At 40.6% G+C, this 18,075-nt stretch overlaps 1 protein-coding gene across 5 annotated transcripts in view; it reads left to right on the forward strand.

Moving 5' to 3' along the window:
- Positions 1–13,307, forward strand: part of LOC111863427 (guanylate cyclase soluble subunit beta-1) — a 44,845-nt gene extending 31,538 nt beyond the window's left edge. For all 5 annotated transcript variants that reach the window (XM_033751066.1, XM_023849753.2, XM_033751067.1 and 2 more), the window contains 5 exons: positions 2,054–2,224; positions 4,320–4,557; positions 6,283–6,420; positions 8,564–8,721; positions 12,889–13,307. In XM_033751066.1, coding sequence (XP_033606957.1) covers positions 2,054–2,224; positions 4,320–4,557; positions 6,283–6,420; positions 8,564–8,721; positions 12,889–13,018 — 835 coding nt within the window. In that variant the 3' untranslated portion in view covers positions 13,019–13,307. The remainder of the gene's footprint in view (positions 1–2,053; positions 2,225–4,319; positions 4,558–6,282; positions 6,421–8,563; positions 8,722–12,888) is intronic.
- Positions 13,308–18,075: the final 4,768 nt, after the last annotated feature.

Here is an 18,075-nt window from a genome sequence, read left to right on the forward strand (position 1 = left end):
CAGTATCACAAATACTACACTCCAAATGCCAGAATACAACTGACTGGTTGCTGGCTAACTCGGAACTAACTCGGAGGTAGCTCGAGGACTAACTCGTAGGTAGCTCCAGGACTAACTGTGAATAGCCTTCGCTGAGCCTCATGTAGCCTCGATCGGACAATACAGAAAACGGCCACGTAATAAGCACCCTTGTTGCCTGGCGCTGTGTTGCTAGTAACGCTAGTGGTAGTAATCGCTGTTACCACCGTCGTCTCTCGCAATCCTGTTTACCCGTGCTGCCCTTGGTGACGTCATCGCTGTTGACTCGCTTTGCATAGCGACCAGGATGCTAGGACTCGGCTAACTTCGGCTCACTTCGCCTTCGCTCGGCGCCGCTCGTGACGTCGCCGTGGGGAGAGTTGCGGGGTGATTACTCGCCTATTACGCGAGCGCTACGTTACCGCTACGTGCAGCTGGGGAGGTAGGGGTCAACATGTCACAATATATATCTGAGAGTATACTGTTAATAATAATTACAAGACGGATAGATGTTATCTCTACAAAAGGAGTTTCTTTTAGTTTGTTAAGAATGCCTAAAATTGCCAAGGCATTCTGTGGCATGATCTCTGTACCAATTTTCACAGATATTAGTAAATTTATGAGCGTATATCCATGTCTGACTATGAATGTAACCGTAAAGTAGAAGCAATATGCGGTCCTGGACGGCTTCAGCACTGGGACTTTTGTTCGGCTGCATAACAGCGGAAGGATATGCACTTTTATTTTTCTGTTTTATGCTGTTTTGTGTAGATATAAACGCGAAATTGGCCGATCCTCAGAACAAAGAGTCCTTCCAAATATTTAAATAAATATTGTTTTAGAATTTTCATTTCATGCACCTTGTTGTGTTATAATATACAACTTCTTTATTAACCGTCACAACACAACAAATATCAAGGTCAGTGCCCAGCTACGGCTCTGATACATGTTTCGGCTATCAATAGCCATCATCATGCAAATACATGTTTAACATACATACACCACTGAACTGCAGTACTATTACACTGGATACAATACTATTAAACATAAAAAACACTTGACGTAAAAAATACAATAAATCAGATTATATAAAAAACAGAAGTTATAGTATAAAACAAGAATAACATTTTAATTGATGTTTTATAATATCGAATCAGTCGTTGGTTTTGTAATTTCGTACATTCCCATGGACAAATTGGAATATTCTATATTTTTTCTTTTTGTATATAAGATTTTATAGGAGGCTCGTGATGTAGAGAATATTTACATTCCCTACAGTACGGACAACACTTTGTAAGATGAGGCACCAACTAAACAATTAACATTAATTTACTACATCTACATCACGAGCCTCCTACACAATCTTGTATACAAAAAGAAAAAATATAGAATATTCAAATTTGTCCATGGGAATGTACGAAATTACAAAACCAACGACTGATTCGATATTATAAAACATCAATTAAAATTTTATTCTTATTTTATACTATAACTTCTGTTTTTTTATATAATCTGATTTATTGTATTTTTTACGTCAAGTGTTTTTATATTTAATAGTATTGTATCCAGTTTAATAGTACTGCAGTTCAGTGGTGTATATATGTAAAACATGTATTTGCATGATGATGGCTATTGATAGCCGAAACATGTAGCAGAGCCGCAGCTGGACATTGACCTTGATATTTGTTGTGTTGTGACCGTTAATAAAGAAGTTGTATATTGTTTTAGAAGCTAACACTGAATCTTAAAACTGCTGTTTGTGGAATTGTTCCTGAAAGTGGTTATGAGGATGACAAATTCATCTGAGGCAAAACTGAGTTATTTTTATGATAATGACACATTTTCTGTTCTATAACATTTCGCAAACTGTCTGTAAAATAAACCTCCGAAGCCGATGTTAAAACCTCTACTAGCTATACACTTCAGCAGCATTTGATTGGTTCTTTATCAGACATTCCTAACAGCATTCTTTCACTATTTCATATTTCGCGAAATTATTAAAATGATGGTTCTAGGAAGACCTGGAATGTTCCAGACGCGGCCTCTACATAAGCGACATTCCTCTTCACGACGCGACCAGGGACCTGGTGCTAATGTCTGAGCAGTTTGAAGCAGACTACAAGCTGACTCGAAACTTGGAGCTCCTTACTGACAAGCTGCAACAGACATACCGCGAGCTGGAAGGGGAGAAACAGAAGACAGACAGGTTGCGAGCCTTCTTTGTTCATTCTTGACTTATTTATCGAAGCGATTTTAAATGAAAAATAGTCCTACTCTCAAGAGAAATATGCAGAATAATGAATGAAGAAAAGTAATATTAATCCATGTCTTTATAACAACGAGTGTCCATCTTGGTAAGTTATCTAGATCTGAAGAGTAGGATAACAGCGAATGATAAATCTGAAAGCGTTTGGAAAGGCTATTGTTTATACTATCACGATTTAGTAACTAGACACGGGATTTGGATTAATAATGGATTTACTGGACTCTTGTAACTCGCAACTACAGATAGCTATAACAGTTCCACGGATGTACGCATTCTATAAATCACTGCACTGCAACACACATAAAGTATTCTATTTCCTCACCAGTCGTTGCCTATTAACGGCTCCCAACGATGTAGATTCTTCTACTCCCATATTCACGTTCTTACTTGATGGCGACTTTCTCTCAGTTCCTCATGACCGCAACTCCTAGTCATGACTGGCTAACTCAGAGTCAAAATCAAACTTATTGTACGACTGGCAGTTTATCGTCAATTAGTTCGTCTCGACGCCAAGCCTCTTAAGGCTCAGAACCAGAGATCTTTTCCCAATTGATCTCTTGCAGTCATAGTTCTTATGTAACATCCTCTCTGAAGAGAGGATGGGTTTGTCTCTTATAAATACGAATATTTGACCTTTCTCAGGTGTACGTACCACACACATAGCATGTTTTCGAAAATTATTCCAGTCCAGGATTTGCAGAGCAGGTCATGTCAATCTTACTTATCTTATGTTACAACGGCAGCTTAGTCACTTAAACAGTCGTACGCTTAACCACCACCAAGTTTAAGCCACTTATATTTTCTGTGTCTGGTTTCGTCTCTTCTTATGTTGCGAACATGTTCATTCTCGTGATTTTCTATGGTTTCTGCTTGTTGCCTGCACAATTTTGTTGTATAAGCGTATGCATAAGGAAGGCACTGGCTAACTTTTCCCGATGGCCTTCACTACGCAGCCTCGGTACACACGTCATAGAATCTTCTAAATGTTTCTCTATTGTTGGGTGTGCATCCGTTGACACGGACATGTGTTTATCGAGCCGTTGCCTAGCAACGGTCGTCTCTTCTGTCTCTACTATTCCGCCTTTCATGTGGCATGTAACAATAATTTTTATTGAGAGACTGAGGATATAATTGGTGAGGAAGCACAAATTCGAACCCAGTAACTTCAGAATACAGGCCTAGACTCTATTGCTGCATTAGACAACGAAAGGGTGTGATCCTTCCTCCTTTTTTGTTGATCTTGTATCATTTTACAACTTGTAATCCACAAGATTCGATTTTGAGAACACAAACATACGTCCGCCTTGCAACAAGTTATAAAGTACTTATAAACTACAGTCAAGTTGTACGACATTATACGAACAATGCCAATGTTGTGTAATGCTGTAGCTACCTTTCCATTTAAGAACTCTCTTATCATCTCATCTTCATCCATTTTATAAAACACTATACATCAAAATACATAATGAAATATCATATGACAATCCGTTTTCTGTAAGTAGGATGCATGGTCTCCTACTTCGAGCTAGTAATATTTAATTTAGTCATTTAATTAGTCAGAAAAAGTAAAGTTGTTCCTGTGATTAACTAATTAAGCACTACACCATGAAGGCATATAAGCGAATGGTTGAATAGATCCATTTTTTAACCTTGGCACTAGTTGGAGGTGAGTGATTAGCTTCACGCTCCGCATCATTTACCCCCGTGGAAAGAACCTTTGGTGTCCTTTGGAGAGGAGGCTGGGTGGCCCCCAGAAACAGTCTGGATGACATGGAGAGAACAAAATTCTTGACCTTATCGGGATTCAAACTCCGATGCCTCGTTCTAATAGCCCGTAGCCAGTTAAAAACTAGTTATGAAGTTAGTAAGCTGATATATATAACCCATTTTGACATACAAGAAGTTAGCTAGACAGTAAGTTAAAGAGCAAGTTATTTTGTAAACTAGTTCGTAGGCTAGTATGTTAGTAAGTCTGTAAGCCATTATGTTACTTCAGTCTGTTCAGATTTCAGCTGAACATTCAGTATGTCCGCAGACTGCTGTACTCCGTGTTGCCGATAAGTGTCGCCAATGAACTACGTCACAAGCGTCCAGTTCCAGCGCGACGCTACGATTGTGTGACGCTTCTCTTCTCTGGAATTGTGGGCTTCAGCGACTATTGCGCCACAAACACGGATTCAAGAGGCGCTATGAAGATCGTGCGCCTCCTCAACCAGCTGTACACAGCGTTTGACGTCCTGACAGATCCCAGGAAGAACCCCAACGTCTATAAGGTATTTTCTGCTGATTCTTGGTTTATTCAACGATACTGTCTCAACTGCATATGTTAATTCATACTATGGTTTATAGACCCATTACTAGGAAAATACCGCGAAACAAACAAGAAAACAGCCGTTGCTAGGCAGCGCCCAGGCCTCCAATTGCGATATATACACTTGACAAGAGGCCAAGCTATTCACAAGAGACAAACCCATCTCCTCTTCAGAGCGGGTGTTACGTAAGGACTAAGTCTGCAAGGGTTCAGTTGCACAAAGGACTCTGGTCGTGCTTGGCGCCAAGACGAAATGATTGGCTGTAAACCGTCAGTGGTAAAGTAACTCAGATTCAGTTTAGACAGTTGTGGGATATTCGCCAGCCGGTAAGGACGCAAGCAAAGGACATTGTTAGAAACCGTTACCAGGAAACGACTAGTGAAGGCATAGGAGACTTTATGTGTTCTGCAGTTACAGGGATGTCTGGATTGTGTAAATCAATAAGGCTGTTATAATTACCTGTAGCTACGAGTAGTGGGTATAAGTGGTCAATAAATCAAGTAACCAGTAGTCACACTCATATACATATATGGCGATGTTTAAATGTTCCTTCCCAGGGGTCTAAGGAGCAGAAGTAATGGGAACTGAGAAGAACAAACGTCTGTCCCTTCTGCGGACATATCATTCTGCGCCAACCCCGGGGTCTGCCTTATAAGGGACCTTCTAATAGTGATTTAAGTGATATCGAAAAATTTAATGATTATGATGAAATCCAAAAATGTGGAAAATTTCGTGGAATATTTTAGGGCTGTATACCAGAATCTGACTGGGCGGTGGTCTCCGCACCGAGAGTAAATTCCGAGACCCTCAGCAATCTCTACACGGCGATACAAGATTTCTTTCATTAATTGCCTTATTAATTTTGTTATATGTTTATCGCAAACAGCTTTCTTCATTATGAACCTAAATTACACGGAATATTTTATATACTTGTTGTTTATTTACATGATGAACTAAAAAGTACGGAAGGAAGCGGTCGTGGCTGAATTTAAGATACAGTATTGATATTTTCTCATGGCGACTGAAAACGCTAATAGTGAAAACTGATAGTACAACGATAATTCTCAGGATAATCAGTGACCTTGGAGCTTTGATCAATCAACAACGAAACACACTTTCATGAATTACTGACAACATGCATTTATTGAAGCGGTTCTGGTTCTTGCTGCCATGTTAAGTGGAACCCTTGTCACCACGGCATGTCGTGTCCTCAGTTTGCGGATGGAGAAGATGGCCACCAGATATGGACGGTAGCTGCAAATGTGTTTAATACGTACTCGCGGGCAGCAGACAAGGGGCGGTTCTCCATCTTGAGGTTGGGCGTTGGGCTAAAACTCATTTTAAACAATAACTTTGTTACGAAATGTCACAAAGAGCTTAGCACTTGGATTCTTGGGATAAGGACCTAAGCTAAAGAAAATGGATATGAGATTTTGTACGAGGAAAATAAGAAATCTGTACAAGGAAAGTTGTCTTAGAAGGATGGTCTTGCATGGATTGATCTGCCTAAGGATGGGGACGAGTGGAGGGCTCTTGTGAACACGGTAGTGAAATTTTGGTTTCATAAATGTTGGGAAATTCTTTTGAGTAGCTGCAAAACCAGTGGCTTCTCAAGAAGGACTCAGCTACGTGGAGTTAGTTCTTGACCTTGCTTACACAGAATATTCTATGTGCTTGGGTATCCAGGTGGAGACAGTCGGTGACAAGTACATGGCGGTGAGTGGACTGCCCGAACCTTGCCAGACACACGCCCGTTGCATAGCTCGTCTTGCCCTTGACATGATGGACCTCGGCAGGGAAGTTCAAGTGGACGGCGAACCAGTGGTAAAATCTTTTACAATACAAGGCTTCAAATGGACTTCATGTTCAATCCGCTAATGATAATGAGTTCCTGTAGGTTACTTAAGGAATCTGCCATAATCTAGTCTGTAGGTCGTCAGACGGTACGCCGATAAATGAATTTTAACATATTTTGATGGATTATGTCGTGGTTTAATCGAGGCATTATCGCGGCATATGTTTGGAGGGCCTGAAGTAAGCCACGAATAGGCCGCGCCATAGCTCAAGCGGTTAGTCGCTGGCTTCCTACCACGGCAGCCCAAGTTCGATCCTGAGTCTAGTCAAGTTGGATTTGTGGTGGACAAAGTGACGCTGGGGCAGGTTTTCTCTAAGTACTTCGGTTTCCCTGCCAATCTTCATTCCACCAATTGCTCCACAATCACCCTCACCTATCATCTGCGGCTGGTACAATAGGCCAGAAGTGGCCGCAGTGCAAGAGACTTAGTCCCACCCCACCAATAAAAAAAGAAAGCCACGAATAACATCATGCATGAATAGCCGGTGTCTCAGCCGAGGTACGAACCGAGTACCTACGGAATACAGACCAATCTCGTCGGCATGAGGACGATGATACGAAAGTATGGAGAATTTGAGGTAAAGGGAAACTGAGAATTCCTTTAGAAAAATACAACGAAGAAGAGTTTGTACCATGAAACCCACATGGACTGTCCAGAGACTGGACTCAGACTTCCATAGATAGAAACATAGGACTACTACTCTATGCTTCATTAGGCTAATTATACTTAACTATCAACCTTAAATAAAATTAAATGGTTCTCAAACACTTTGACCAGAATATTCACATCTCAGAACTTGTTCTTCTACAGTGTAACGGCAGCAACCACCGCCATGTCCCTCAACCAGACCCCCTTCTTTCCTTTTCCCCTTCTCCACATGCCCTACGCTTGCGCCCTTCATCCTTTCACCAGGGACTGAGAGGCTCGTCTGAACACTGGAGGACCATTCTGCTGCACGCCGTGGAAGAGTCTGGTCTCGACCCCAAATTATTTCTTGGAATTTTGGTTTACTAAATTAACGGCGGAGTTGGTGGACGCTTGTACGTTGTGCCGTCCTCATCTGGGGCAGTTTGTATTTTTTTTATCAATTATATTATTATATTTATTTGGTGTCTGTATTGTTAATATAGTTTCCTATCCCAAACCACTTTTCGGTCCTTGGGCGGTGGTACGTTTCAACAGGATGTCCCAGGAGGAGAGATCAATATCCTGGGAGGTCATAGTATCGGTCATTCTAAGCAAAAAATTGTGTGAATGTACGTACGAGTACACGTGTCCTATTCCGAACGGTTTCCGAAATAGAGCTATTTCACTCTACAGTTCCAAAACTGTTAATAAGAAAGAGCTATTACGTATGGTTTCTAATACCGGTATTTATTATTCAAGTGACAAAATTGATACAGTTTATATAATATAATATATTTTCAAAAATTACCCCACAGACATCAATGCCCTTTGCAACTGATGTGAGGACATGGCGTGTTCCACTTCTGTACAATGTACAGTGTACTGTACGGTTAAATAGCTCTATCTTGGAAACTTTTCGGAAGAGGTCACATGTACATATACACCTCTTTTTCTTTTTTGCTTAAAATGACCGATACTATGACCTCAAAGAATATTTATTTACCTTACCTCCTAGGACATTCTGTATAGTGCGCTCTAACAAAGAAACAGCCATATAGAACGTGTCACTGTAATATCATTACTAAATAATGTGAAATATAACTACATTAGAAACGATTACATTTCCTTATTTATAATTTGTTTAACGACGCTCTCAGTGACTCCGTCTATATAGCTTCGAATGCTTTGACTATTAGCGAATAACGAAATGGAAAGAATGATAAAGGAAGTGGTCGTGACCTAATTTGAGGTGCTTTCCACGAAAACTTCGGCCGGGATAGGAGCCCCTTTGGTCGTCATTTGAACCAAGGACCTTCAGCCTACAAATCAGGAGTGATAGCCACTCAGTCATGACTTCCGGTAGTAGAGAGATCATATTGTATACATCCAGAGCTTTCTCAATGTTGAAGACATGTTTATAATAAACCAAAATGTAATTAGGTTTCTGACTTTCCCGCGTACTGACAGTATGCTTCTTATTGCAGAGGATAACAATTGGAATCCATTCCGGTGAAGTGGTGACGGGCGTCATAGGGCACCGAATGCCGCGCTATTGCCTCTTCGGCAACACCGTCAACCTCACGAGTCGCACCGAAACTACTGGCGAACCTGGGCGAATCAACGTGTCCGAGGACGCTTACAGGTTGGCCTATCAACACTCTTAGCTTCAGACAGCACCTCTGTTGCATAAGCATCGATTTAATAATTTCGAAGTCCAAAGAATATACATAACTATAATTTTGCCTGTGGTTCTGTATGGTTGTGAAACTTTGTCTCTGACATTAAGGGAGTAACATAGACTGGGAGTGTTTGAGAACAGGGAATTGAGAATATTTGGACCGAAGAGGGATGAAATGACACGAAGTTGGAGAAAACTGCATAATGAGGAACTTCATAACTTGTACTCTTCTCCATGTATAATTATAATGATCAAGTCAAGGACGATGAGGTGGGCAGGCATATAACATGAATGGAGGAGAAAAGGAATGCATATAGGATATTGGTGGGAAAGCCAAAAGGAAAGAGACCACTGGGAAGACCAAGACGTAGGTGGGTGGACAATATTAAAATGGATCTTGAAGAAATAGGATGGGATGATATGGATTGGATAGATCTGGCTCAGGATAGGGACCAGTGGAGGGCTGTTGTGAACACGATAATGAACCTTCTGGTTCCATAAAATGCTGGAAAATTCGTGAGTAGCTGCAGATTTGGCTTCTCCTCAAGAAGGGCTCAACTCCATAAGTAAGTATGTAAGTAGGTAAGTAAATCATGAATCACAGAAACATCAAAATGTAATCCAGGAAGAAATTAAGAGCAGGTTGAATTCAGGTAATGCTTGATACCATTCAGTCGAGAATGGTTAGGCATATTTTTAAAATATCTTTCTATATTTGAATAATTTTGATTGCGTTTCCATTATCAATCTTTTGAATTAGTTGTTTGGCAGAGACTAATTTTAATATTATATTGTAGCATCCTACAGCACATCTCTTAGTATCAAATTTTACTATTTCCACCGTAAAAAGACACATAACACAACACAGCAGGAAGAACAACCCATCACTTGGAACACATATACACATAAACGAGACCATACACTAAAAATTAATAACAGAAGCACAGGAGTTTTCTCAGCTATAATTTTAAACACTTTTATGATGAACATACTGGTCGAAAAATGTAGTCAAAATATTTTAAAAAGTTATTTTATGTGCAAAATGTTTAAAATAAATACCTTTTAATAAGTTTTATAAAAAGATGTGTTACACGTGAGAGGGTGCAATCAGTAACATTTGATACTAAGAGACTAATCGCTTTTTTTATTTTGCGGTCAGTTTCAAACATAGAAAACTGGGTGTATGATTGTTTCCGTTATATGGGAGTGGAATTTGGTTTGTCAGGCTAAGGAAAGAACAAAGACTGACAGTGAAAAAGAAGAAACATCTGAAGACAGGCCTCCACCGGAATCTGAAGGAGAGACTGTAACAGTAGGATGGAGAATTATACATAATGGGGAGTTGCATAATTAGTCCTCGTCGAAAATGTTTACCGTTAGGCTGACGTAATAAGCAGCAAACAATGAGGGGGAATGTCTGGCTCGGGGGGGGGGGATGAGAAGCGCATTCAAAACTTTGTTTCGGAAAACTGAAGCAATGATATCCGTCGTGAGACTTAAGACCACTATATAAGATAATATTAAAAACAATTATAAGGTTTTAGTGTGTATGTGGTCTCGATTCAACTGCTGTAGGACAGATAGTGCACGAGGTTGGTTGAAGCACTACGCTAGAACTAGGAATGTTTCGGGTTCGATTCCAGATGGAATCATTGGATTTTCAATTGACGTAATCCTTCCAGCCGCACTATGATCCTGAGATCGAATCAGCGTCTAACAGAAATGAGTACCAGAAATCTTCCTGGTGGTAAAGGGCGGCCGGCGCTTAAAGCGACAATCTCACCGCCATCTATGAGCCGAATGTCTATAAAATATGGGAGCCTCGATGTCTCAAACCCCTATATGCTCTCGCAAACACGGTAATAAAATTTCACGTTCCCTAAAAAACGTGGAATTTATTTCCAGCTAAGCAACTATCAAGTTCTGAAGGATATGCTGGAGTTTAATATGCCTCAGATCCTAAATTTTATACATGAATTAATAAGTTACTATTTATCACTACACTAAAACTTTAGCGTTTTCTAAATAAGAATGTATTTTGCTTTCTACTGCAAAGTAGTCTAACACTGTAACTGAGAACAGGACCTGCATGTGATTGACAACGGGGCATAGAGCGTGCCTCCAGATGGATTACAGTAACCGGATTGGTTCTCTTCTAAGGTTTCTTCACGTCACATGGCCAGCTTCGACTAGTAGTACACAGTCCAATCTCATATAATTCTGAATTTGTTCCATTTCCTTATATAACTCTTAATGAGGATTCTGGGTTCCATTAACGATACATCGACCCTGGGGCCCATCCATTCTCCTATCGAGTGGGTACCGAAAGCTGTTTCCTAGAACATAATGCGGCGGGAGCGTGAAGCTGACCACTCACCTCCATCTAGTGCTGAGATCAAGAACTGTGGAGGTGTACTTCCATTCCCTCACACATCTTCATGACACAGTACTTAATTAATTACTCGCAGTTATAAATTTCATTCATTCATTCATCAATGGCTCTACGGCCCTTCGTTGGGCCCTGGCCTCTTCTTCAGTTTCGTAATCATTTTTACACAGACAGTAGGACTCCTTGAACGGGGGATCAGCCCGTCGCAAGGCCGCTACCTTCACACAGGACAACACAAACACAGAATAAACGTAGAGAGAGACATCCATACATTGAGTGGGATTCGAATCCACGACTTCAGTGTTCGAGCGAGCGAAGACAGCTCATGCCTTAGACCGCGCGGCTATTGTAACCGGCCAATTATAACTTCATCTTACCTTATATATATATGAAACTCAAAACATAGGCCTATATTTAAATAATAAATACATAATGGCAAATTTATGCCTAATCCACGTAACTGTAAGCTGTTCTTCTTATAAATCAATTTTAATATTATCCTCAATATTCAGCATTATTCTTAAATATTAAAATTTCATAAGATTTTCTCTCAAAATTTTGTACACAAATTTTGTTTCTCCCATGTTCTTACTATAATAATATCATTGTACTATGAGCAGAGGTCCTCATTTCTTAATTTCTTTAATTCTCCAGATAGTCAGCCCTCTGTGATGCATTTTGTTCTAAAAAAAAGTGCGAATTATATTCGACTCTCCGTGCCCCACAACTACAGAAAGGGGTGCATGCAAACTTGCCTCACTACAATAATTTTTTAAGTTTTTAATAATTTCCTTTCAATCTTACAGCGTAAATTTCGGGACAGCAACCTCAAATTTTCATTACACCTCACCTGCTTGTATCATTGAATAAAACCTTTAATTTAAATTGTGTCATTATAGGACTTAACTGTCATTTGTCAAGCCTCATTTTTCAATACTTCCAAAAACATCTTTCAAAATTGTCCATACATCAATTTATTTTGATCATTCGGTCTAAGTGCCTTCAATCGTTTCATTAATCTAACATCATTAAATGTTTTGTATGAAGTCTCGATATCTAGTCTTGAATCTCTAGGTAATATCCCCGCATGCAGGCGGGTTAGCATACCTCCACCGTAGCCCTGGGAGTTATATAAAGGGAAGGAAGGGGAAACCGGTGCCTGGGGATATAACTGTGCCAACTTGTAGCTGGGGAACATAAGTACAGTGCCCTGGTCCACCAGGTTGGGCGTTGGACGTAAGGTTGATGACCTTACTCTTAAAAATATATTGTTGCAAAATCCAAAGAAGTGAAAACCACATGCAATCTCTCAGAATCTTCTGAGGAAGACAATGGCTCGAAAGGGCTATTTTTCCAATGATGATGAAAAACAAAGGAAAAACGAACTCTGTGATTTTAGTCCGCAAGCGAACTATACAGACCGAGCGACCGCCGCTTGTCGGCGAAATTAGTGCCAACTTCTGCGGATAGAGAGTGTCACGTGGTCAAGGAAACGGATCCTCACAGCCGTTAATCTCGGTTTTCTAGACCGGAGCCTCTATTTCCTTGAAATAGCTCCTCAATTATCCTCACGAGGCTGAGTGGACCCCGTTCCAGACCCACTACTTCTCAGAATATCTGATAGCTTCGGGAATCGAATCCGGAACTCTGGATCTGTAACCAGGAACTCTGATCACTAGACCACGTTGTAGGTAATTAGTAATCATTTACTTTGGATATTATGTGTCTGTTCCAAATTGCAGGTACCTATGTCGGCCAAGTAACGCTGACCCACAATTCCACTTCGACTACCGGGGCCCAGTGAACATGAAGGGTAAATCTGAGCCTATGAACGTCTGGTTTCTAAGTCGAGAGAAGGAGTACATCGTCTGAATCAAGCAGAGAGCTACAACAACCTCAGCTCTACCTTCTCATCCGTGGTCCCAAAGAGTCGCAGTCCAATGGGAATGACTTACTTTGTGTACAAGAAAATTATATAACGAATCCCAAAACCGCTATGTGGATTACACATTGTGACACGGAAGCCAGAAGAAGCAGTCATTGCTTTGTGACTGTATATACTAAGAGTCTCTAGGTTACGGTTCCCAACAATGGAGATTCAACTGCTCTCGTGTTTACGTCGTTGCCTGCTGCCTACCTTCTCACAACTATTCATTGTCGTAACTGAATAACTCAAAATCAAACTTATGTTACGACCGACGGTCAGTCGGTCAGTCTGTCTTGGTGTTAAGCACCCACCTGTGGCCTAAGGACTCTTAAACATTTGAGGGCTTGTTAAAATTGAACATCATCTCTGACGAGAGGATGGGTCTGTCTTTTACAAATGCTGTTGGGCCTTGTCAGCGCAGTCATATTCACCGCCTATGAAATCTAGGGGTAATTTTGCTTCATGAGTTTTAATACCATTCTTGTGACGGCCAATACTCAGTCTTCTTCTGACTCGGCCCCAGGGAGCTCTGTTATAATCTGCTGAAATATCTTTGCCTCTACTTTGAACATGTATTTCAGAGATGAACTGTTTATGTTAGGAGCCTGGATTGACTGGTTAGTACTTGGTGGTGCCTCAAGGGTAGGGGCAGACCTGTGCAACTGAGGTCGGCTGAGGCTGCTGCTGTTGCTGTGTGTTGCTGTGTAGCACAGCCACGAAGAATAGTCCTGGGGTAGTACGGCTGGAAGAGAACACCTTTCCCGCTGTAATCTTCTCCTGCAAGCTCTCATTATATAAACTCGGCACGCACCGCACCGAAAAACAGAGCTTTCAACAGCCCCTCTATTATGGCTCGCAAATCCGTTGGCGCGGGCAAGTGTTCATCGATCCGTTACCAGGCAATGGCTGTTTCTTCTGTCTTTCATGTCACGATATGTATTAGACTAGATAAAATGTGTCTAAAACATGTGTTAGGGTACGTTTTAATTGAATTGCCAACCTTACGGAAGAAAATTACTCTGTTTTCGACCAGATCTCAGACATGCTAATTTTGGTTCCCATCCTGTGTTGAAAACATGCTCAATCATCATCCTAGAGATGACATAATTATCTATACCACTAGCTTATGATGACGCACCCTCAATCATATTTTAGATTAACATAATAATAAGTGTAATAACAGATAATTCCAATATTTCCAGTAGGTTCACCAGATACAAGTTGAAACTGGTTATTCAACGACTGTTTTGGTAACGAGATTATACAGCGTCGACGATAAGATGATTAATGAGTGTGGAGCAGTTGATGGAATGGGAATTGGCAGGGAAAACTAAAGTACTCGGAAAAGGACACCCCAGTTCCACTTTTTCCACCACAAATCCCACATGATCTGACCTGTGATCGAACCCGAACCACCATGGTAGGAAGCGAATAGCGGCCTGAGATAGGAACGGCTGTCTTCAGCATATAGCGATTATTAGAGTTTTAATTTATTTTAAATTCGCTTAGTTGGGGGTGGAGTCCAACTGGGTCCACTCGACACGTAGGCCACTGATTGGTCTATTGTACATGCCCCGAGTGATTATGATGATGGAGAATTTGGTGGAATGAAGATTGGCAGGGGAAACCGAAGTACTCGGAGAAAACCTACCCCAGCGCCACTTTTTCCACCACAAATCCCACTTGACCAGGCTCGGGCTCGAACCCGAGCCGCCGCGGCGGGAATCCGCGACTAACTGCTTGAGCTATGGCGCTGCCTTATTATTACAGTTGGTTATTACCGTCCCGATGATGTCCCTAGAATTTGTAATTTACTCAATCCTTCCAGCCGCACTATGGTGCTTGTGTCGACTCAGCCTCTATCAGAAATGAGTACCAGGAATATTCCTGTGGGGTAAAGGGCGGCCGGCGGGAAAGGCTGACAACCTTACTGCCATTTCTGGGCCGACTTTCTAGAAAATGTGGGAGCCTCGACATTTCACAACCCTATGGGCCTCCACGGCCTGTTACAGGGATAAATTTGCGTTAATTATGGAGACTGTGCAATTCCTTATGCTCAATTAGAACTAGCCCGCAAGTCCGACTCCCAGCAGAGAAAAATTCTCTGTGAGCGCTTATGACAACACCGAAGCCCTTCAACCTGTCTGAATAGAATTCATCAGATGTTCAGGCAGAAGTTGCGAAACAATGAATAGGACTGTTGTGTCCATAAATAAGCAGAAGGGAGACGCTAGTGTTCAAGTGATTGAGTTCAGGCTATTTCTGCAGAAGTGTGTTAGCACTGTATATATGCTGTCGTAAAAACTAGAACTTCATAAGCACAGCAGACGAAACAACTATTTTGTAGTAAGAATAAAATATTATTATATCTCTTCGTAAAAATCCAACTTTGAAGACAAAGTATTTACTGCTCGTTTCATAAATTATCATTCTTCTATCTCCTTTTGTTAAAAATGTTCTGATCGATTCTGAACACTTATAACCACTCACACACAATAATACATTTCCGTCAACAATGCAACTGCAGTTGCAAATAGAGTTGCGTTGTTGACGGAACTGTATTATTGTGTGTAATAGTTATAGTAATGCAACAGGATGCTTAAATACAATATTACTTTCTCCTCCATGGCCTATAGTCCACAAGCAAACTATACCGACCGAGCGACAACCGCTTGTCGGCAAAGTTAGTGCAAAATTTTGCGGATAGACGTGTCGCGTGGTCAACGCAACGGACAATATTACTTATAACCACATAAATACAAGGCATCCCTTGCATGATTATACTATTATAAGCATTTGTTTATGTAACTGTAATTTATTAGGTGCAGAAACTTAATGTGTAGGTTTCTCTCGATAAGTTCTGCGCTGTGGTATACATATTGATGTGATGTATGACGTCACTGATGCTCGTAATATTCATATTGCGTAAGAGGACTACGATATTTTTCGAACGTAAGCAGAAACTACGTCAGTAAACAGTTTCAGTGAAAAATCTGCTCCGGTCAATTTGTGAAATTTTGAATAATTATAAACTAACTTGGGGCTCTTTTAAGTGAACTTAAACCTCTTCCTCTTGTACTACTAACATGATAAGATATTACACAGCAGTTACACATACTGAACATTGTGTAATGTATCAGATAATATGTATTTATCGCATTTTTCTTTCGTCTTCAGTTTATTCGTTGCCATTACACTCAACAATATTTTATTATTGTGTCACCATGCTGTTCTTTCTTAAATAAAGAAGGCTTATGATATAACCATGACATCTGCACGTGTCCATGTGTCCTCTACTTCAACTTAGGAACCAGTTGAAAAATTTGCACAAAACTCTATAGAAAATTTTCTATTGATGTCCATCCGAATATCGTAGTTTTAATAGAATCCCTAATAACATAATGGCACACAAGCGAACTTGTGACGTGACAGCAACAGTAGTACCACTTAATGTTAGCTTCTGAAATTATGTACAGTGGGAAGCCATCCACAGTTCATCCAGTGTGAATACGGCTAATGAGAATGACGTTTCAAAACAGCGTCTTTGAACATTGGCCTAATAAATGAATTCGATAGAAGTTCAGTTGTCAGAAAATATGTACCAAAATATGTCGTGATATCACATGAATATCCAAACCTCACAGGTACGGGAGATAACGNTAATTCGATAGAAACAATATTAGAGTCAATTTTACCGACCACATAACATATTTTTATTATTATTACACTACATGTTTCGACCTCAAGAGGTCATCCTCAGGTGTACGAACACAACTGTATAATTNGAAGCCATCCACAGTTCATCCAGTGTGAATACGGCTAATGAGAATGACGTTTCAAAATACACAACAAAATGCAAGAAACAATTAAAGTTAATTCGATAGAAGTTCAGTTGCCAGAAAATATGTACCAAAATATGTCGTGATATCACATGAATATCCAAACCTCACAGGTACGGGAGATAACGGAAGCACATCAATGTATGGCTATGATTTTTTGTTGAAAAATGCATCCCTTCTGCTTGAAAACTTCTAGCAACCTTAATCGTCTGAAGCAGTCCAACTTTTATACTTTTACTCTTCACACACACAACAAGGACCAAGCTTCCATGATAGATCCTCGTATTTCAATGTAATGACCTACACCACCTTAGTAATTCTTTTAATTTTAATTAGTAATTTCAAATGATTCATTATGATACCTGATTGTCTAAAAACATAAAAATTAAAATATAAAAATTATAATTTTGCCCTTGGTTCTGAATGGGTATGAAAGTTGGTCTCTGACATTAAAGGAGAAACATAGACTGAGGGTGTCTGAGAAGAGGGTGTTGAGAATATTTGGACCGAAGAGAGATGAAGTGACAGGAGATTGGAAAAAAATTGCATTATGAGGAGCTTCATAACTTGTACTCTTCTCCAAGTATAATATAATGATCAAGTCAAGGAGGATGAGGTGGGCAGGGCGTGTAGGCAATTGGTGCAGAGACATGAGGAAAGAGACCAATAAGAAGACGAAGGCCTAAGTGGGTGAATATTAAAATGGATCTTATAAAGGTAAGATGGAGTGGTAACACCGCTCTTTTCCAACCCGCCTTTGTTTGTATTGGCGCAGTTGGAATGGTGCTATCCCTGCTACACCTGTTTCTACCTTAGGACAGTGTATGATGGCCACTGCAAGTTGTTCTCACAGATCAAACTAAGGAAGATCGGTATAGGTACGGGAAACTAGCTGGGTCAGTTTGCATGGGTCTCAGGGTAGCGATGCCGAAGAAAGCGTTTTTCTGAGAGTTGAGCCAATTGACGTTTATTCACCTGCTAATTCACCACACTGTTAAATTAATGTATTCTTAGCTTTACGTTACCGCGTTACTATCGGCAGGCTATGTCCCGGTGCGTGCAAGGGTCACGTCCGTTCAGTTCGGAATATTGTGAAAGTCTCCCCTTTTGTGGAATGGCTTGCACCCCCCGGCCGGGGATTCGAAAGATGGGGGTGACCAAAT

This window comes from Cryptotermes secundus, unplaced genomic scaffold (genome assembly GCF_002891405.2).
Source record: "Cryptotermes secundus unplaced genomic scaffold, Csec_1.0 scaffold964, whole genome shotgun sequence".
Taxonomy (NCBI): Eukaryota; Metazoa; Arthropoda; class Insecta; order Blattodea; family Kalotermitidae; genus Cryptotermes; species Cryptotermes secundus.